Raw genomic sequence first — 21,408 nt, forward strand, 5'->3', positions numbered from 1 at the left:
CTTTCCTGCGTGATGCGGTCTGCTGAGTAGTGTATCTAATCCTCTCGTGTGATACGATCTATTGAGTCGTGTATCTAATCCTTGTGTGGATACGATCTACTGAGTCGTGTATCTAATCCTCTTGTGTGATACGATCTGCTCTATCATGTAGCTAATCCTCATGTGTGATACGATCTGCTGGGCTGTGTATCTAATCCTATCATGTCATACGATCTGCTGAGCTGTGTATCTAATCCTCTCATGTGATACTATCTACTGAGTGGGGTATCTAATCCTCTCATGTGATACGATCTGCTGAGTCCGTATATCTAATCCTCTCGTGTGATACGATCTGCTGTGTCGTGTATCTAATCCTCTCGTGTGATACGATCTAAGGCATGTATCTAATCCTCTCATGTGGTACGATCTGCTAAGTGGTGTATCTAATTCTCTCGTGTGATACGATCTTCTGAGTGGTGTATCTAATCCTCATGTGTGATACTATCTGCTGAGCTGTGTATCTAATCCTATCATGTGTGATACTGCCTGAGCTTTGTATCTAATCCTATCATGTGTGATACTGTCTGCTGTGCTGTGTATCTAATACTCGTGTGATTTCGATTTGCTGAGTCATGTATCTAATCCTATCATGTGTGCTACTATGTCCCGAGTGGTGTATCTAATCCTCGTGTGATCAGATCTGCTGAGCTGTGTATCTAATCCTATCATGTGTGATACGATCTGCTGAGCCGTGTATCTACTCCTATCATGTGTGATACGATGTGCTGAGTGGTGTATCTAATCCTATCATGTGTGATACGATCTGCTGAGCTGTGTATCTAATCCTCATGTGTGATACTGTCTGCTGAGTGGTGTATCTAATCCCCATGTGTGATTCTGTCTGCTGAGCTGTGTATCTAATCCTGTCATGTGTGATACGGTCTGCTGCGTGGTGTATCTAATCCTGTCATGTGTGATACTGTCTGCTGAGCTGTGTATCTAATCCGATCATGTGATACAATCTACTGAGTGGTGTATCCAATCCTTATGTGTGATACGATCTGCTGAGTGGTGTATCTAATCCTCTGTGTGATACGATCTGCTGAGTGGTGTATCTAATCCTGTGTGATACAATCTACTGAGTGGTGTATCCAATCCTTATGTGATACGATCTGCTGAGTGGTGTATCTAATCCTCTGTGATACGATCTGCTGAGTGGTGTATCTAATCCTCGTGTGATCAGATCTGCTGAGCTGTGTATCTAATCCTATCATGTGTGATACGATCTGCTGAGCCGTGTATCTACTCCTATCATGTGTGATACGATGTGCTGAGTGGTGTATCTAATCCTATCATGTGTGATACGATCTGCTGAGCTGTGTATCTAATCCTCATGTGTGATACTGTCTGCTGAGTGGTGTATCTAATCCCCATGTGTGATTCTGTCTGCTGAGCTGTGTATCTAATCCTGTCATGTGTGATACGGTCTGCTGCGTGGTGTATCTAATCCTGTCATGTGTGATACTGTCTGCTGAGCTGTGTATCTAATCCGATCATGTGATACAATCTACTGAGTGGTGTATCCAATCCTTATGTGTGATACGATCTGCTGAGTGGTGTATCTAATCCTCTGTGTGATACGATCTGCTGAGTGGTGTATCTAATCCTGTGTGATACAATCTACTGAGTGGTGTATCCAATCCTTATGTGATACGATCTGCTGAGTGGTGTATCTAATCCTCTGTGATACGATCTGCTGAGTGGTGTATCTAATCCTCGTGTGATCAGATCTGCTGAGCTGTGTATCTAATCCTATCGTGTGCTACTATGTCCCGAGTGGTGTATCTAATCCTCGTGTGATCAGATCTGCTGAGCTGTGTATCTAATCCTATCATGTGTGATACGATCTGCTGAGCCGTGTATCTACTCCTATCATGTGTGATACGATGTGCTGAGTGGTGTATCTAATCCTCATGTGTGATACTGTCTGCTGAGTGGTGTATCTAATCCCCATGTGTGATTCTGTCTGCTGAGCTGTGTATCTAATCCTGTCATGTGTGATACGGTCTGCTGAGTGGTGTATCTAATCCTGTCATGTGTGATACTGTCTGCTGAGCTGGGTATCTAATCCGATCATGTGTGATACAATCTACTGAGTGGTGTATCCAATCCTTATGTGTGATACGATCTGCTGAGTGGTGTATGTAATCCTCTGATGTGTGATACGATCTGCTGAGTGGTGTATCTAATCCCTGCTCCCTGTAGGGATGTAGTTGATCTTCTTTGTGCGGCTCGTTTTTCGTCCTCTCGGGCGCCGCTGATCTCTGCCGCCGTTCTCGTGTTGCAGTCGGTCTGATTACCGCTTGACGCTCGTTCTTTATTTTTAGCCCCACAATCTGGTGCAGTGGGTGCAGAGTTACAGCAGTAGATTGCTAGCTCTTGGGTTGCACCACTATCTGTGGTCATACAGCTAGAGTGTAAGCTCCTCGGGCCAGAGCCTTGTGGACGGCGCTCTTATGGTCGTTGTGCTGCTTTGTGCCACTAATTTTAGGTTCTATAACACAGCTGCTGTCCGGACCATTGTATCAGGCCAGTAAATAATCAATATTTCATGTCTAGGCTCGGTGCTGCCCCCTGCTGGACTGTATTACCACTGACTGCAGGAAAGTCCCATCTGAGTCAGACATCCCTCATGTCAGGATCTGCACCTCCTCCTGCCTCAGGCGTCCCACACTTCCTGTTATCCCGAGGGTAGGAATGTCTTAAAGGTGTACACACGGCGTAAGTAATAAGGGATCATTGTAATATTTCACCTGCACTGACCCTCTGCTTCCTCCATATCCATCACCCCGTCCCTGCTGATCACAGCGATCCGCTCATTGCTTGTCTGTGGGTGCTATGTCTATACTGAGGAGGGGGTGCACTTTTATTCCTCCAGGTGTGAGGAAATCCACGTCTTCCAGCATAGCCGCAACTTACTGAGGTCAGAGCACCCCCCCAAAGAGGTGACCCCAACCCATCCCCCGGAGCCCTAAAAAAGCTCTAAACACCATATGTGGGAAATAAACACCCAAAATAAGACACCGGGACAAAGGTACGGTGACTGAGCCACGGGTGAGATGATATAGGACGGGCGCCGACCTCCTCACACCAGTATATATATATATACTAGACTCTTACATCACCGCAACTGTCCGGAGAAAATGATCGCAACGAAGCCTATTACCAGCCGGATATTATAGTAAATCCTAAACCACCTCAACCGGTGCAAAAAGCAGGGTTTCCCCCACAACCGCAGTCCGTGCAGGGGGGCGGCACCATGGTAGATTCTGCCATCTTCTCCCGGCCTCCATGCTGCGTCGGGCCTTTATGGATGGGGGTTGTTTACGGTTCGGCACCCGCGTGGCGCGGTGACCGCCTTCTATAGGTCCTACGTTACGTCTTGGTTTTACTTATGTTGTGGAACGTCTGTTGTAGGTTTTGTGTCCGTCAGATTGTGATCCGTGTTGTCGATCGCTTTATAACTCGGCTCTATCGGACCCGTCCCCTGATGAACCCTCTTATTGGGGGGTCGGGCTAAAGGTCCTTTTCCACGGGCAGATTCTCTGCCTGGAACGAGCTCCGGTCGACAATACGGCACGTGGATCGGTGATTGTCTAGCCCTGGTTACATGTGGCAATCATCGGTACTGTATGTGATCATTAGGCCTTGTTCACAAAGTGCAGATTTTATGCCAAAATTAGAATCCGATCCCGGAGAGCAGACCGATCCGACCCCGGAGAGCAGACCGATCCGACCCCGGAGAGCAGACCGATCCGACCCCGGAGAGCAGACCGATCCGACCCCGGAGAGCAGACCGATCCGACCCCGGAGAGCAGACGGATCCGACCCCGGAGAGCAGACGGATCCGACCCCGGAGAGCAGACGGATCCGACCCCGGAGAGCAGACGGATCCGACCCCGGAGAGCAGACGGATCCGACCCCGGAGAGCAGACGGATCCGACCCCGGAGAGCAGACGGATCCGACCCCGGAGAGCAGAGCGATCCGACCCCGGAGAGCAGAGCGATCCGACCCCGGAGAGCAGAGCGATCCGACCCCGGAGAGCAGACGGATCCGACCCCGGAGAGCAGACGGATCCGACCCCGGAGAGCAGACGGATCCGACCCCGGAGAGCAGACGGATCCGACCCCGGAGAGCAGACGGATCCGACCCCGGAGAGCAGACGGATCCGACCCCGGAGAGCAGACGGATCCGACCCCGGAGAGCAGACGGATCCGACCCCGGAGAGCAGACCTATCAGACCGTCCCTTATGTATTCTGTTTCTGCAGCAAATCTGCACTGTGTGAACAAAACCTTAAACATTTTTTATTACTGGCCTTTTCTTAGGGTAAGTCATTAATATCAGATCAGTGCGCGTCCGACTCCCGGCCCTGCTGAAGAACTGAAGGGGCCGCGCCATACGTCACCGCGGCCTCTTCAGCGCTTACCAGGCACAGCGCCGTACACGCCCATAGTGGCTGTGCCTGGTATTGCCGTTCCAGTCCCATTCACTAGAATATGACCGGTACAGCAATCTCCGGCACGTTCGCTATGGATGTGTGCTGTGCATGTAAACTGGGTAAAGGCCGTGGCCATGAACGCCGTGGTCCCTTCAGTCAGCTGATCAGCAGTGTTGGGAGTCGGACCCGCACTCCTCTGATATTGATGACTTATCCTCAGGATGGGCCAGTGATAACAAGTGCCCGGAGGAGCCGTACAATGTGATATTTTGGGCACACACGTGTCTACACGGGGAGAGGGGCTTCTGACTACCGATGACTTTAATGCCCATGGAAATAATCCGATCGTCTGATCACTGGGCATGTTACATGTGCCGATCATTGGTATGAGCGCTTGATCCCCCAGTGATCGGTTCGTGTACCCGCTTTCTGTGTGGTGTATTTTGTGCCGTTACTTTGTGTCACACTTGTTTATACGGTGGACGCGGTGTTAGGATTTATTATAATATCCGGGTGTTAAGACTTCGCTGCGTTGGTTGCGATCGTTTTCTCCGCATTGCTGTTTATATCACAATAGTTGTTTGTGGTGATGTCAGTGTCCACTGTACCTTTTGTCTTCTCTCGGGTGGTCAGGGTCTTGTTAGGGGGAGGTCGGGGTCGCCCCTTTCGGCAGGGATCTCTTAGGGTCACGTTTTACAGATTGCGGAGTTGCTGCCGTCACTTTGCCTTTTTAACCCTTTGTTTCCGAGCCCTTCATCTGTTGGTGGATCCGTGAGCTGCGGTTCTGCAGAGCCATTGTCAGTGGCCACGTCCTGTATATGTAGAGCGTGACCCTTAGTATTTTCTCCCCAGTGGCTCCAGCCCCCCCCCCCCCCACGTGTCACTCCTACAGTGCTGGAAGGCTATGCTGACCTAGTGATACATTTTGCCGTAAGTGTTATCAGAGGGACGGAGTCTGCTGCCATTGTTTTGGGTTGTTTGGAGCCTCCCATCTCATACAAAGACCTCGCAGGGATAGATCGGGGCTGCGGTCGGACCGGTTTCTCACATAATCCTCAGATTCCCCAGTGACAGATGTCTGTATTATCTGTCCGGCCCTCGTGGTGCCACCAACCAGGGATCTGCTCTGTGGAAGATCTTCTAAAGCGTAAGATCTGATTCGCTAATGGCTGCGGTGGGGTGCAGGCGTCTGCCATCTTTGTGGCCGGTGTGTGGTGGGTTCATCCTATGATATCACGATATGGGGGTCACTGGCCGCACAGCGCGGAATCTGTAGATAATGGGATAATATGGGGTATGGGGGTGACTCGTGTGCGATCCCGTCTCACTAGACTAGAGAAGGGTTAACGCTCCGTAATACATGTGTTGGCTGTCTGAGGTGGGTGGTGAGAGTCACTCCTCCTGTCAGTACACTGGCGGACTGTTCTGGTGCCAGGACTGGGGGGCGTGGTGGGTCTGGTACACAGCTACATCTGTGTGACTGAGCAGACCCAGAGCAGCGCAAGACCGTGTGAGAACTGGTAATGTCCTCCGCCTCATCACTGTCAGGCTGTGAACTATGATCGCCAACGCTGGGCCCCTCTGCTGCTTGGTCTGGCTGGGCCCCTCTGCTGCTTGGTGTGGCTGGGCCCCTGTGCTGCTTGGTATGGCTGGGCTCCTGTGCTGCTTGGTATGGCTGGGCCCCTCTGCTGCTTGCTATCCCTGGCTCCTCTGCTGCTTGCTATGGTTGGGCCCCTCTTCTGCTTGCTATCCCTGGCCCCTCTTCTGCTTGCTATCCCTGGCTCCTCTGCTGCTTGCTATCTCTGGCTCCTCTGCTGCTTGCTATCTCTGGCTCCTCTACTGCCTGCTATCCCTGGCTCCTCTGTTGCTTGCTATCCCTGGCCCCTCTGCTGCTTGCTATCCCTGGCCCCTCTGCTGCTTGCTATCCCTGGCCCCTCTGCTGCTTGCTATCCCTGGCCCCTCTGCTGCTTGCTATCCCTGGCCCCTCTGCTGCTTGCTATCCCTGGCTCCTCTGCTGCTTGCTATCCCTGGCTCCTCTGCTGCTTGCTATCCCTGGCTCCTCTGCCGCTTGCTATCCCTGGCCCCTCTGCCGCTTGCTATCCCTGGCTCCTCTGCTGCTTGCTATCTCTGGCTCCTCTGCTACTTGCTATCTCTGGCTCCTCTGCTGCTTCCTATCCCTGGCCCCTCTTCTGCTTGCTATCCCTGGCCCCTCTGCTGCTTGCTATCCCTGGCCCCTCTGCTGCTTGCTATCCCTGGCCCCTCTGCTGCTTGCTATCCCTGGCCCCTCTGCTGCTTGCTATCCCTGGCTCCTCTGCTGCTTGCTATCCCTGGCCCCTCTGCTGCTTGCTATCCCTGGCCCCTCTGCCGCTTGCTATCACTGGCTCGTCTGCCGCTTGCTATCCCTGGCTCCTCTGCTGCTTGCTATGGTTGGGCCCCTCTTCTGCTTGCTATCCCTGGCCCCTCTTCTGCTTGCTATCCCTGGCCCCTCTTCTGCTTGCTATCCCTGGCCCCTCTGCTGCTTGCTATCCCTGGCCCCTCTGCTGCTTGCGATCTCTGGCCCCTCTACTGCTTGCTATCCCTGGCCACTCTGCTGCTTGCTATCCCTGGCCCCTCTGCTGCTTGCTATCCCTGGCCCCTCTGCCGCTTGCTATCCCTGGCTCCTCTGCCGCTTGCTATCCCTGGCTCCTCTGCCGCTTGCTATCCCTGGCTCTTCTGCCGCTTGCTATCCCTGGCTCCTCTGCCGCTTGCTATCCCTGGACCCTCTGCCGCTTGCTATCCCTGGCCCCTTTGCCGCTTGCTATCCCTGGCTCCTCTGCCGCTTGCTATCCCTGGCCCCTTTGCCGCTTGCTATCCCTGGCCCCTCTGCCGCTTGCTATCTCTGGCTCCTCTGCCGCTTGCTATCTCTGGCTCCTCTGCAGCTTGCTATCCCTGGCTCCTCTGCCGCTTGCTATCCCTGGCTCCTCTGCCGCTTGCTATCCCTGGCTCCTCTGCCGCTTGCTATCTCTGGCTCCTCTGCCGCTTGCTATCCCTGGCTCCTCTGCCGCTTGCTATCCCTGGTTCCTCTGCCGCTTGCTATCCCTGGCTCCTCTGCCGCTTGCTATCCCTGGCTCCTCTGCCGCTTGCTATCTCTGGCTCCTCTGCCGCTTGCTATCTCTGGCTCCTCTGCCGCTTGCTATCTCTGGCTCCTCTGTCGCTTGCTATCTCTGGCTCCTCTGTCGCTTGCTATCTCTGGCTCCTCTGTCGCTTGCTATCTCTGGCTCCTCTGTCGTTTGCTATCTCTGGCTCCTCTGCCGCTTGCTATCCCTAGCTCCTCTGCCGCTTGCTATCCCTGGCTCCTCTGCCGCTTGCTATCCCTGGCTCCTCTGCCGCTTGCTATCCCTGGCTCTTCTGCCGCTTGCTATCCCTGGCTCTTCTGCCGCTTGCTATCCCTGGCTCTTCTGCCGCTTGCTATCTCTGGCTCCTCTGCCGTTTGCTATCTCTGGCTCCTCTGCCGTTTGCTATCTCTGGCTCCTCTGCCGCTTGCTATCCCTGGCTCCTCTGCCGCTTGCTATCTCTGGCTCCTCTGTCGCTTGCTATCCCTGGCTCTTCTGCCGCTTGCTATCCCTGGCTCCTCTGCCGCTTGCTATCCCTGGCTCCTCTGCCGCTTGCTATCTCTGGCTCCTCTGCCGTTTGCTATCTCTGGCTCCTCTGCCGTTTGCTATCTCTGGCTCCTCTGTCGCTTGCTATCCCTGGCTCCTCTGCCTTCTCAGTCATTCATGACGTCCTGACTCGTGGCACGGTATCTGATGTCAGGAGTGTTGTCACTTTTCTCCACAGTACAAGATGGCGGCTGAACAGACTGAAGTGGAACGTGCCATTGTGACCGTGGTAAAATGCTTCTTTGACCACGCTGGAGAGGAGGGCAAGAAAGAGACTCTGAGTATCAGCGAATTCATCAAACTTTCTTCCAAGGAGCTGCCGCACCTGATGAAGGTAAGTCGTAACGTCCAGAAAATTGGGGGCATGGGGTTTGGGCAGTATGAAGGGAGGAGGGGGGACACCGATTCCTCTGGAGGTCCGTGGCCATGTGACCAGACTACTGAGGTCAGATGTTCTTGACATTATGGGGGGTGTCTTGAGCAAAACTTCACATAAACTTTCTATTCTTTAGGACGTCTCCTTAGAGGAGAAGATGAAGGCTCTGGACATTAACCAGGATAACGAGCTGAAGTTTAACGAGTACTGGCGGCTGATTGGCGAGCTCGGCAAGCAGGTTAAGAAAGACATCAAACCTAAGAAATAGTGATGTCATCGTCCGGGGCGGTGGTCCATCCGGAATAGGGATGTAATTTGTTTCCTATGACAATAAAGAGAATGGGATTGTAAGTGGTCTGTGTGCGGCTTTATAGGACCTTGTAATGGATTCTTCAAGGAACGAGTATAAGGTTACAAGGTCGGGATATTATACTGCCAGGTGATCTCTTAATGCTGACAACCAATCATGACCGTGCCTGAGAGGTTGTCATAGTCCCGCCCCATTAGTGGTATGACTGCCACAGATGCAGCATTGTTACAGATTATAATCTCAGGTGTTGCAGATTTGGACATCAGTTTAGGGACGGGGAACACTGTGTGACAAGCCTTTGGCTACGGTAATAGCCGCCCTTAGTGCGGTTACCCAGCAGCTCCAACTTTTCTTTACTTGTTTTTTATCCTACAATAGAGACCTGACACTCCTTGTGTGTGTGCGGAGTGCAAGGTACAACGTAGTAGTGAGCGTACACCTGATGTCCAGCTACATAGTGTAAAGGTTTGTTGCAGGAGTCAGGATACAGTATGAACCGTGTATATAGACACACTACATGTGTAGCGTTGTCTTCCCTGCACTGTGTCCTTCCTGCCCCGCTCATGTGTAGCTGTGTGTCCTCCCTGCCCCGCTCATGTCTAGCTGTGTGTGTCCTCCCTGCCCCGCTCATGTCTAGCTGTGTGTGTCCTCCCTGCCCTGCTCATGTGTAGCTGTGTGTTTCCTCCTTGCCCTGCTCATGTGTAGCTGTGTGTTTCCTCCTCGCCCTGCTCATGTGTAGTTGTGTTTGTCCTCCCTGCCCTGCCCTGCCCGTGTGTGTACTCTCTGCCCGGCTCATGTGTAGCTGTGTGTCCTCTCTAAACTACACTTGTGCCATGCAGAGAGAACACACACACACACAACTACACATGGGCGGGGCAGGGAGGACAGCTACACATGAGCAGTGCAGGGAGGACACACACAGCTACACATGAGCAGTGCAGGGAGGACACACACAGCTACACATGAGCAGTGCAGGGAGGACACACACAGCTACACATGAGCAGTGCAGGGAGGACACACACAGCTACACATGAGCAGTGCAGGGAGGACACACACAGCTACACATGAGCAGTGCAGGGAGGACACACAGCTACACATGAGCAGTGCAGGGAGGACACACACACAGCTACACATGAGCAGTGCAGGGAGGACACACAGCTACACATGAGCAGGGCAGGGAGCACACACACACACACACAGCTACACATGAGCAGTGCAGGGAGCACACACAGCTACACATGAGCAGTGCAGGGAGCGCACACACAGCTACACATGAGCAGTGCAGGGAGCGCACACACATCTACACATGAGCAGGGCAGGGCGCGCGCACACACACCTACACATGAGCAGGCCAGGGAGGACACACACATCTACACGTGAGCAGTGCAGGGAGGAGACACACAGCTACACATGGGCAGGGAGGAGACACACACACACAAGCAGTGCAGGGAGGACACAGCTGCACATGAGCAGGCCAGGGAGGACACACATATCTACACATGAGCAGTGCATGGAGACACACAGCTACACATGGGCAGGGAGGAGACACACAGCTGCACATGAGCAGTGCAGGAAGTACACACATGATCAGGGCAGGGAGGACACACACAGCTACACATGAGCAGTGCAGGGAGGAGACACACAGCTACACATGAGCAGTGGAGGGAGGAGACACACAGCTACACATGAGCAGTGCAGGGAGGACACACACAGCTACACATGAGCAGTGGAGGGAGGACACACACAGCTACACATGAGCAGTGGAGGGAGGACACACACAGCTACACATGAGCAGTGCAGGGAGGACACACACAGCTACACATGAGCAGTGCAGGGAGGACACACACAGCTACACATGAGCAGTGCAGGGAGAAGACACTACACATGAGCAGAGCTGGATTTCTCTTAGGGCAGCAGATAACTGTGCGGTTAGTAGATAGTGGGCTGAGCACTATGAAAAGCAAATGTGTGAAATGTCCACATTGGCACAGAGGAGGGGGCACAAACTTCATTTCCTGCACGTTCTTCAGCAGCACAGCAATTAAAGTTTCTATCCTTCGTTAGAACAGAAGAGACAATATTAATTAGCAATAAGGTAACTAACAGCCAATAAGACTGAGCATATAGGGTCCCGTACGTGTAGCTGTAGTATGCGGCGCAGAAAACAAATGTGGTTTTGCTATGAACTACCACGGTTTGTAATGCAGTTTTTGGCCGTGTGGCTTATTCAGGTGGAACAAGTCCTATCAACGTGTTTCACCTTTATACTCTGCGCAGCCAAAAAACGGCTGCAGTAAAAGAGCGTGGCGCACTCCCGCTATGTGTACGGGCACTCGTATAATGAGAACTGGATGAAGCACTTATTGGAAGGCCGCTGTTCTCGGCACCAGTCATCCTGTATTAGGGAAGACTGTCGGCTACCTGCTCCGTGCCGCTGCTGTATACAGATCTGTCCTTCAGCCTGCCATATAGAAGCCGGAGGATGCCTGGTGTGCACATTTTCATATACATTCGGGATATCCGTATCCGTTCAGTATGACGTGGTTTTCAAGTCCTGTTGTTTTCCTAATATTAAAGACGCGCGGACACGGCCCACGTGACTGAGGACTTGCTTCCTGTACTGCTCATGTCAACGTTTTATCAAGCGCAGGGGGCTGTCACATTGCCTATCGCTCGAGTTCCCAAACAGAGCATCAACTGATCCTTTGTTCAGGGACTCCAGCATTGATCCCGACGTCCCTGTCACTGACATATATGGACAGTGACAGGCAGCAATGCTACAGTCCCTGGGAAAAGAATCAGCTGATGCTCTTCTCGGGGACTCCAGCGATAGGGAACTCCTGATATCACTGTCCATATATGGACAGTGATGTCAGGAGCAGTGCTGCAGTCCCCGGGCAGAGAATCCTGGAAGATAGGTGTGGCTTAGAAGACCTGCTGCTGGGAATACCTATCCCGGAATATGGAGGATATTTCAAGCACGGTATAAAGAGAATCCTTCTTTTATTACTCTACCTTCGATTCTCCAGTTCCTGCAAGAAGGTCTCAACTAAGGGCTGAAATGAAATACCCAAATGGTTCAATGCTCAGCCATCAACTAGAAGTCCTCGTCTTGTGAGAAGACAATCTCCACCCTGCCTTCTATCAGATCGCTCGTCCTTGGATAAGTGGTTTAGAGAAGCGGACGCCATTTATAACGAAGCTTAACGATAATAATTGTAATATCCGATTGATTTCCTGGCCGGCTGCAAGAAAAGAGATCATAATAACCAAACACAAACAGATGTGTTCAGGAAGGAGACGTCTGTAAATGCATTTCCTCCACAGACGGTCAACGCAATCCCCACCGGGATAGATTCTCCATATGAGACGTATTTGCTCTACTGAGGACGATCTTCACATCCAGCTACTGATCGAAGAATGAGATTTAGAGATCGAGGATACAGAAAACGGTGCGTCGAATAAGTCCATTAAAGGGCCCAACGGACTACAAGACCGTCTCTCCTCCAACCGATGTACCGGAAAAGAGGCAGTGACCAGGTGACATTAGTACGCATCACTCCAACACCAGCAGCTACTCCTAACAGATCCGACTTCAGGGAAGCTCTTCACCCCTCATCCAGCGAGGATGACACGTAGGACTAGGAATTTGAGAGATATATTGGTCCAGAGTTACCCTCCTCTCATACCCCCTGGGAAGGTCTTTGGGTCAAAGGGTCTGATATGGGGCTGTTATCCCTGCGGGAAGTGCATGCTTACCCCAACATGCTACGTCATAAGGATGGCGCCGATCCAGTGACACGGAAATGCTGAGTCCTGGGATGGAAGGTGCTGTGTGCGGAATGGGCATGATGTAACTATATGCCACAAGTACACATTTTCCGGAGTTGCTTCAGTGCGGATATGAATAGGTGACTGGTACAACTCCACCCCTAGACGAAAGCTTGTGCCGAAACGTAGGTGGAGGTCGGCGTCATCCTGGTGACCACCATTACTTGGGGTGAGGAACAGATGATGTTTGTAAGAGCCCATTCACACGAACATGAATCTCGTCCGCGTGCTGCGCATGGAAATAACGCGCAGAACACGGACCCGTTGATTTCAATGCGGCCGTTCACACAACAGGAGTTTTCATGCAGCGAGAGTCGGTTGTGTGAAAGTCTCTGCATGTCCGATATTAGCGAGTTTTTATGCACCAAGTCCCCCAGGGATGTCAATGGGTGCGTGAAAATCACGGACAACACACGGACGCACATCCATGTCCTGTCCGCATCTCACGCATCAATTACACTAGAAAAAAAAGTGCTTTGCGAGTGCGTGAAAAACACATTCCCCACGCAAAGCGCACGGATGCAGAACGCACCAGATTTACACACGTTTTTATGTGCGTAAATCTGTGTTAAAGTCATTGTCACTTCAAGAGTTAATCTGGACATCTGAATGTTGATATTACATAAGGAAAGAGGGAGTTGGTTATAATTTCACTAGAATTTGTTGGATAAGAAGATAATTGTGGAGCGGCGACGGGAAAAGGGAGAAACTTGTTTTGTTGTTTCACATTTAGTTCAATTCTTAAGAATTTTAAAGATTGATTGTTGCCAAGTTATGTAACGTTACTGCATATAGGTCACATACTGTCTTATATTATATACTGTCTTATATACCGCATATAGGTCACATACTGTCTTATATACTGCATATAGGTCACATACTGTCTTATATACTGCATATAGGTCACATACTGTCTTATATTATATACTGTCTTATATACCGCATATAGGTCACATACTGTCTTATATTATATACTGTCTTATATACTGCATATAGGTCACATACTGTCTTATATTATATACTGTCTTATATACTGCATATAGGTCACATACTGTCTTATATTATATACTGTCTTATATACTGCATATAGGTCACATACTGTCTTATATACTGCATATAGGTCACATACTGTCTTATATACCGCATATAGGTCACATACTGTCTTATATTATATACTGTCTTATATACCGTTTATAGGTCACATACTGTCTTATATTATATACTGTCTTATATACCGCATATCGGTCACATACTGTCTTATATTATATACTGTCTTATATACTGCATATAGGTCACATACTGTCTTATATTATATACTGTCTTATATACCGCATATAGGTCACATACTGTCTTATATACCGCATATAGGTCACATACTGTCTTATATACTGCATATAGGTCACATACTGTCTTATATACCGCATATAGGTCACATACTGTCTTATATACTGCATATAGGTCACATACTGTCTTATATACTGCATATAGGTCACATACTGTCTTATATTATATACTGTCTTATATACCGCATATAGGTCACATACTGTCTTATATTATATACTGTCTTATATACTGCATATAGGTCACATACTGTCTTATATTATATACTGTCTTATATACTGCATATAGGTCACATACTGTCTTATATTATATACTGTCTTATATACTGCATATAGGTCACATACTGTCTTATATACTGCATATAGGTCACATACTGTCTTATATACCGCATATAGGTCACATACTGTCTTATATTATATACTGTCTTATATACCGTTTATAGGTCACATACTGTCTTATATTATATACTGTCTTATATACTGCATATAGGTCACATACTGTCTTATATACTGCATATAGGTCACATACTGTCTTATATACCGCATATAGGTCACATACTGTCTTATATTATATACTGTCTTATATACCGTTTATAGGTCACATACTGTCTTATATTATATACTGTCTTATATACTGCATATAGGTCACATACTGTCTTATATTATATACTGTCTTATATACCGCGTATAGGTCACATACTGTCTTATATACCGCATATAGGTCACATACTGTCTTATATTCTATACTGTCTTATATACCGCATATAGGTCACATACTGTCTTATTATCTTGCATGGATACAGAAGAAGTTTAAATAAACAATAGGGGCCGGGTCTAGCTCAGACCTCTACAGTTAACAGATACACGTCTCTTCATACGTCTCTGGCCGTATTGGTGTTGATCTACCTTTTGGGAACTGCGTTATCATCTGTCACGCTCGTGTACATGTAGCCTAACTCAGACTGCTGGGATTTATTGTTCTTGCACTTTACTTATACATTAGTATGTTATCTCTACAAATAATGTAGTAGATGTTACCTGCAGTCCTATGTAACACCACAGATAACACAGTGATAACTCTCTGAGTACAGATAATGTAGTAGTGTCACCTGCAGTCCTATGTAACACCACAGATGTGTAGTAGTGTTACCTCCAGTCCTATGTAACACCACAGATAACAGTGATAACTCTCTGAGTACAGATAATGTAGTAAATGTTACCTGCAGTCCTATGTAACACCACAGATAACACAGTGATAACTCTCTGTGCACAGATAATGTAGTAGTGTTACCTGCAGTCCTATGTAACACCACAGATAACACAGTGATAACGCTCTGATTACAGATAATGTAGTAGATGTTACCTGCAGTCCTATGTAACACCACAGATAACAGTGATAACTCTCTGAGTACAGATAATGTAGTAGTGTTACCTGCAGTCCTATGTAACGCCACAGATAACACAGTGATAACTCTCTGAGTACAGATAATGTAGTAGATGTTACCTGCAGTCCTATGTAACACCACAGATAACACCGTGATAACTCTCTGAGTACAGATAATGTAGATGTTACCTGCAGTCCTATGTAACACCACAGATAACACAGTGATAACTCTCTGAGCACAGATAATATAGTAGATGTTACCTGCAGTCCTATGTAACACTACAGATAACTGTAATAACTCTCCGAGTACAGATAATGTAGTAGTGTTACCTGCAGTCCTATGTAACACCACAGATAACACACCGTGATATAAATATGAACTGTGCTAAATGACAACCTCACCTCTGCTATATCTGTGTACATATTCACACATGGTAAAGGAAGGTTACACCCACACTCAGGGGCGTAGCTAGGGGGGGCCCTGGCCGCAACTAGATGGTAGAGAAGGGGGGGCACCACAGAGCAGCTTATCGCGTTAGAAAAAGCCAGGAGTTCATGCAGCGGCATTCTGACTGGGGTCTGTGATGGCCCGGGAGTGGACCAGTCCAGTCACCTGACCACGTCAGTGACATGAGGTCAGATGACTCAGGTCAGGTGACTGGATTAGTCCACTGCCGGGCTGTCACCGACCCCAGTCAGAAGGAACTCGGCCGCTGCCTGCGTCACATGACCTCCTCGGCTCCTCCGGTGAGTCACGTAAGGCAGAGCGGAGAATGGTAGCGGTAGGATACCACTACCACTCTCCACTGTTTTTCAGTGTGGCGCTAAGTACAAGGGGCGGAGTTTAGTGCTATTTAAAAGGGGGGCTGTGTGTGGCACTACCTACAAGGGGGGGCTGTGTGTGGCACTACCTACAAGGGGGGGCTGTGTGTGGCACTACCTACAAGGGGGGGATGTGTGTGGCACTAGCTACAAGAAAGGGGCTGTGTGTGGCACTATCTACAAGGGGGCCTGTGGCGCTATTTACAAGCGGGGCTGTGTGGCACTATCTACAAGGGGGGCTGTGTGTGCCGCTATCTACGAGATGGGCTGTGTGTGGCGCTATCTACAAGAGGGGCCTGTGTGTGGCGTTATATGCAAGAGGGGCCTGTGTGTGGCGTTATATGCAAGAGGGGCCTGTGTGTGGCGTTATATGCAAGAGGGGCCTGTGTGTGGCGTTATATGCAAGAGGGGCCTGTGTGTGGCGTTATATGCAAGAGGGGCCTGTGTGTGGCGTTATATGCAAGAGGGGCCTGTGTGTGGCGTTATATGCAAGAGGGGCCTGTGTGTGGCGTTATATGCAAGAGGGGCCTGTGTGTGGCGTTATATGCAAGAGGGGGCTGTGTGTGGCGTTATATGAAAGAGGGGGCTGTGTGTGGCGTTATATGCAAGAGGGGGCTGTGTGTGGCGTTATATGCAAGAGGGGGCTGTGTGTGGCGTTATATGCAAGAAGGGGCTGTGTGTGGCGTTATATACAAGGGGTCTGTGTGTGGCACTATCTACAAGGGGTTGTGTGTGGCGTTATATACAAGGGGTCTGTGTGTGGCGCTATCTACAAGGGGCTCTGTGTGGCGCTATCTACAAGGGGGTGTGTGTGGCGCTATCTACAAGGGGGCTGTGTGTGGCGCTATCTACAAGGGGGCTGTGTGTGGCGCTATCTACAAGGGGGCTGTGTGTGGCGCTATCTACAAGGGGCTGTGTGTGGCGCTATCTACAAGGGGCTGTGTGTGGCGCTATCTACAAGGGGCTGTGTGTGGCGCTATCTACAAGGGGCTGTGTGTGGCGCTATCTACAAGGGGCTATGTGTGGCGCTATCTACAAGGGGCTGTGTGTGGCGTTATCTACAGGGGGCTGTGTGTGGAGCTATCTACAAGGGGGCTGTGTGTGGAGCTATCTACAAGTGTGTGGAGCTATCTACAGGGGGGCTGTGTGTGGCGCTATCTACAAGGGGCTGTGTGTGGCGCTATCTACAAGGGGCTGTGTGTGGCGCTATCTACAAGGGGCTGTGTGTGGCATTATATGCAAGAGGGGGCCATGTGTGGCGTTATATGCAAGAGGGGGCTGTGTGAGGCGCCATCTACAAGGGGTCTGTGTGTGGCGCTATCTACAGGCAGCTGTGTATGGTGCTATCTACAAGGGGCTGTGTGTGGCGCTATCTACAAGGGGCTGTGTGTGGCGCTATCTACAAAGGGCTGTGTGTGGCGCTATCTACAAAGGGCTGTGTGTGGCACCATCTACAAAGGGCTGTGTGTGGCACCATCTACAAAGGGCTGTGTGTGGCGCCATCTACAAAGGGCTGTGTGTGGCGCCATCTACAAAGGGCTGTGTGTGGCGCTATCTACAAAGGGCTGTGTGTGGCGCTATCTACAAAGGGCTATGTGTGGCGCTATCTAGAAGGGGCTGTGTGTGGCGCTATCTAGAATGGGCTGTGTGTGGCGCTATCTAGAAGGGGCTGTGTGGCGCTATCTACAAAGGGCTGTGGGTGGCGCTATCTACAAGGGGCTGCGGGTGGCGCTATCTACAAGGGGGCTGTGGGTGGAGCTATCTACAAGGGGGCTGTGGGTGGAGCTATCTACAAGGGGGCTGTGTGTGGAGCTATCTACAAGGGGGCTGTGTGGAGCTATCTACAAGGGGGCTGTGTGTGGAGCTATGTACAAGGGGGCTGTGTGGAGCTATCTACAAGGGGGCTGTGTGTGGAGCTATCTACAAGGGGGCTGTGTGGAGCTATCTACAAGGGGGCTGTGTGTGGAGCTATCTACAAGAGGGCTGTGTGTGGAGCTATCTACAAGGGGCTGTGTGTGGCGCTATCTACAAGGGGCTGTGTGTGGCGCTACCTACAGGGGGCTGTGTGTGGCATTATCTACAGGGGGCTGTGTGTGGCATTATCTACAAGGGGGCTGTGTGTGGAGCTATCTACAGGGGGGCTGTGTGTGGCGCTATCTACAAGGGGCTGTGTGTGGCATATGCAAGAGGGGGCCGTGTGTGGCGTTATATGCAAGAGGGGGCTGTGTGAGGAGCCATCTACAAGGGGGCTGTGTGTGGAGCTATCTACAGGCAGCTGTGTATGGCGCTATCTACAAGGGGCTGTGTGTGGCGCTATCTACAAGGGGCTGTGTGTGGCGCTATCTACAAAGGGCTGTGTGTGGCGCTATCTACAAAAGGGCTGTGTGTGGCGCTATCTACAAGGGGCTGTGTGTGGCGCTATCTACAAGGGGCTGTGTGTGGAGCTATCTACAAGGGGGCTGTGTGTGGAGCTATCTACAAGGCGGCTGTGTGTGGAGCTAGCTACAAGGGGGCTGTGTGTGGAGCTATCTACAAGGGGGCTGTGTGTGGAGCTATCTACAAGGGGGCTGTGTGTGGAGCTATCTACAAGGGGGCTGTGTGTGGAGCTAGCTACAAGGGGGCTGTGTGTGGAGCTATCTACAGGGGGGCTGTGTGTGGAGCTATCTACAGGGGGTCTGTGTGTGGCGCCATCTACAGGGGGGCTGTGTGTGGCGCTATCGACAAGGGGCTGTGTGTGGCGCTATCTACAAGGGGCTGTGTGTGGCGCTATCTACAAGGGGCTGTGTGTGGCATTATCTACAAGGGGCTGTGTGTGGCAATATCTACATGGGGCTGTGTGTGGCAATATCTACATGGGGCTGTGTGTGGCAATATCTACATGGGGCTGTGTGTGGCATTATCTACAAGCGGCTGTGTGTGGCCTCTTTCATTTATTTTCTTTTAAATTATTGTTATGGTAACTCCCTTATATAATTATATTGCTTGTAAAATGTACTAATGGTTTTATGCTCGAGTTACATTAAAAAAAATTGTGGGGAAAAAATGACACCTCATTGATTGATAGAGAAAATCAAACATGGCGAGGGGGAAGGAGTTCTCAGGAAATAAGTTGGGGGGGCGCCAATCTGAATCTTGCCCCAGGGGCAGGAGAACCTAGCTACGCCTCTGCCCACACTCCTGTGCCCTGGGCTGAATGGTGGGACCAGCCGGGGGAGGATCTGAGGGTCGGATTGGAAACAAAAACCGGGATGTGGGCGACCGAGGAAGGCAAAAATATCCCAGCTATAGAAGACAGGAACCAGTCAGCTGCCAACCGGTAATACTACCCATGTATAGCCTGATACCCAATATACATTATACATGTGCTGTGGGGTGGAGTATGGGAGCGGGCGGATGGGGCTGACAGGTGGGGTATGCTATGTAGGAATGGGGCTAACAGGTGGGGTATGCTATGAGGGGATGGGGCTGACAGGTGGGGTATTCTATGTAGGAATGGGGCTAACAGGTGGGGTATGCTATGAGGGGATGGGGCTGACCGGTGGAGTATTCTATGTAGGAATGGGGCTGACAAGTATGGTGTGCTATGAGGGGATGGGGCTGACAGGTGGGGTGTGCTGTGAGGGGATGGGGCTGACAGGTGGCGTGTGCCTTGAGGGGATGGGGTTGACAGGTGGGGTGTGCCATGAGCGGATGGGGCTGACAGGTGGGGTATGGGAGCAGGGTGATGGGGCTGACAGGTGGGGTATGCTATGAGGGGATGGGGCTGACAGGTGGGGTATGGGAGCAGGGTGATGGGGCTGACAGGTGGGGTATGCTATGAGGGGATGGGGCTGACAGGTGGGGTATGCTATGAGGTGATGGGGCGGACAGGTGGGTTATGCTATGAGGGGGGACATATAGAGCTTTCATGGTGGGACTGAGCAGACCAGGTCACAGGCAGGACAGGTAATACCTTGTATACGTATATTATATTATACACCGGTCAGGCTATAAATAATATGTATAATCAGCCGGTCCTCCCTCACTACGGTTACATCCCCGGAGACCGAACAGCTGAAGTTATGTTGTATTAACCCCTTGTAGTTAGTGCAGGAGGTGCACCCATTGTCTGCAGGAGTCCCTCCACCCCGTCCCCTTTCTTATTTTCTCCACATCTTTGAGTAAGGAAAGTTCCATAAGAATCAACGTCCATTGATCGTAAGAACCGAGGCATCGCATAGAATGCAACTCATCTCCGCTCTATGGAGTCAGATTTATAATACATTCTATTATTTCTAGGATTATTTTTTTTTCCATCTCTTGGTAACTAAAACATCCAGTCAGACAAAGCTGAAGACGGCAAGTAGCGAGCGATGACATAATACATAAAGAAGACACAAAACCCAAAGAGCTGACACTCTACAGTGTGGACCATCTCCTCTCACTAACTAACTGTTCTTACCTCTATCAAGGTGAACTCAGTGCACACATGGCGTCAGGCTACAGCGAGCTAGAGTCCAATATAGAGATTTTAGTCCGTAAATTCTACGACTACGCCAAGAAGAAAGGGAAACAGGACAAGATGAACAAGAAGGAATTTCGAGAACTGGTGTCGCAGGAGATGCCGCACGTCCTGACTGTAAGTAGCAAGAATATAACTACTATAATACTGCTCCTATATACAAGAATATAACTACTATAATACTGCTCCCTATATACAAAAATATAACTACTATAATACTACCCCCTATATACAAGAATATAACTACTATAATACTGCTCCCTATATACAAAAATATAACTACTATAATACTACCCCCTATATACAAGAATATAACTACTATAATACTGCCCCTATATACAAGAATATAACTACTATAACACTGCCCCCTATATAGAGGAATATAACTACTATAATACTGCTCCTATATACAAGAATATAACTACTATAATACTGCTCCTATATACAAGAATATAACTACTATAATACTGCTCCCTATATACAAAAATATAACTACTATAATACTACCCCCTATATACAGGACTATAACTACTATAATACTGCCCCTATATACAAGAATATAACTACTGTAATACTGCCCCTATATACAAGAACATAACTACTATAATACTGCTCCTATATACAAGAATATAACTACTATAATACTGCTCCTATATACAAGAATATAACTACTATAATACTGCCCCTATATACAAGAATATAACTACTATAATACTGCCCCTACAT

The 21,408-nt window shown here is 49.8% G+C and overlaps 2 protein-coding genes across 3 annotated transcripts in view; one reads left to right on the plus strand and one right to left on the minus strand.

The window, feature by feature from the left end:
• Nucleotides 1-2,666, minus strand: part of CHTOP (chromatin target of PRMT1) — a 6,476-nt gene extending 3,810 nt beyond the window's left edge. Inside the window, 1 exon segment of the mRNA XM_075844530.1 lies at nucleotides 2,631-2,666. Within this exon segment, the coding sequence (XP_075700645.1) occupies nucleotides 2,631-2,666 (36 nt within the window).
• Nucleotides 2,577-8,845, plus strand: LOC142664321 (protein S100-A13-like). 2 transcript variants are annotated; one of them, XM_075843359.1, is made up of 3 exons: nucleotides 2,577-2,760; nucleotides 8,297-8,452; nucleotides 8,631-8,845. In XM_075843359.1, the coding sequence occupies exons 2-3, from the start codon at nucleotides 8,303-8,305 to the stop codon at nucleotides 8,760-8,762; spliced, it is 282 nt and encodes a 93-aa protein (XP_075699474.1). In that variant the 5' UTR covers nucleotides 2,577-2,760; nucleotides 8,297-8,302; the 3' UTR covers nucleotides 8,763-8,845. The 2 variants fall into 2 exon arrangements, with proteins under 2 accessions (XP_075699474.1, XP_075699475.1); XM_075843360.1 differs by lacking the exon at nucleotides 2,577-2,760 and adding an exon at nucleotides 5,920-6,000.
• Nucleotides 8,846-21,408: the final 12,563 nt, after the last annotated feature.

This window comes from Rhinoderma darwinii, chromosome 12 (genome assembly GCF_050947455.1).
Source record: "Rhinoderma darwinii isolate aRhiDar2 chromosome 12, aRhiDar2.hap1, whole genome shotgun sequence".
In the NCBI taxonomy this organism is placed as follows: domain Eukaryota; kingdom Metazoa; phylum Chordata; class Amphibia; order Anura; family Rhinodermatidae; genus Rhinoderma; species Rhinoderma darwinii.

Excerpts from the sequence above, each read along its gene's own strand:
- LOC142664321 (XM_075843359.1), top strand. The coding sequence starts at position 8,303 with ATGGCGGCTGAACAGACTGAAGTGGAACGTGCCATTGTGACCGTGGTA. Across the intron at positions 8,453-8,630 it reads AGCTGCCGCACCTGATGAAG|GACGTCTCCTTAGAGGAGAA; the intron begins GTAAGTCGTAAC and ends TCTATTCTTTAG.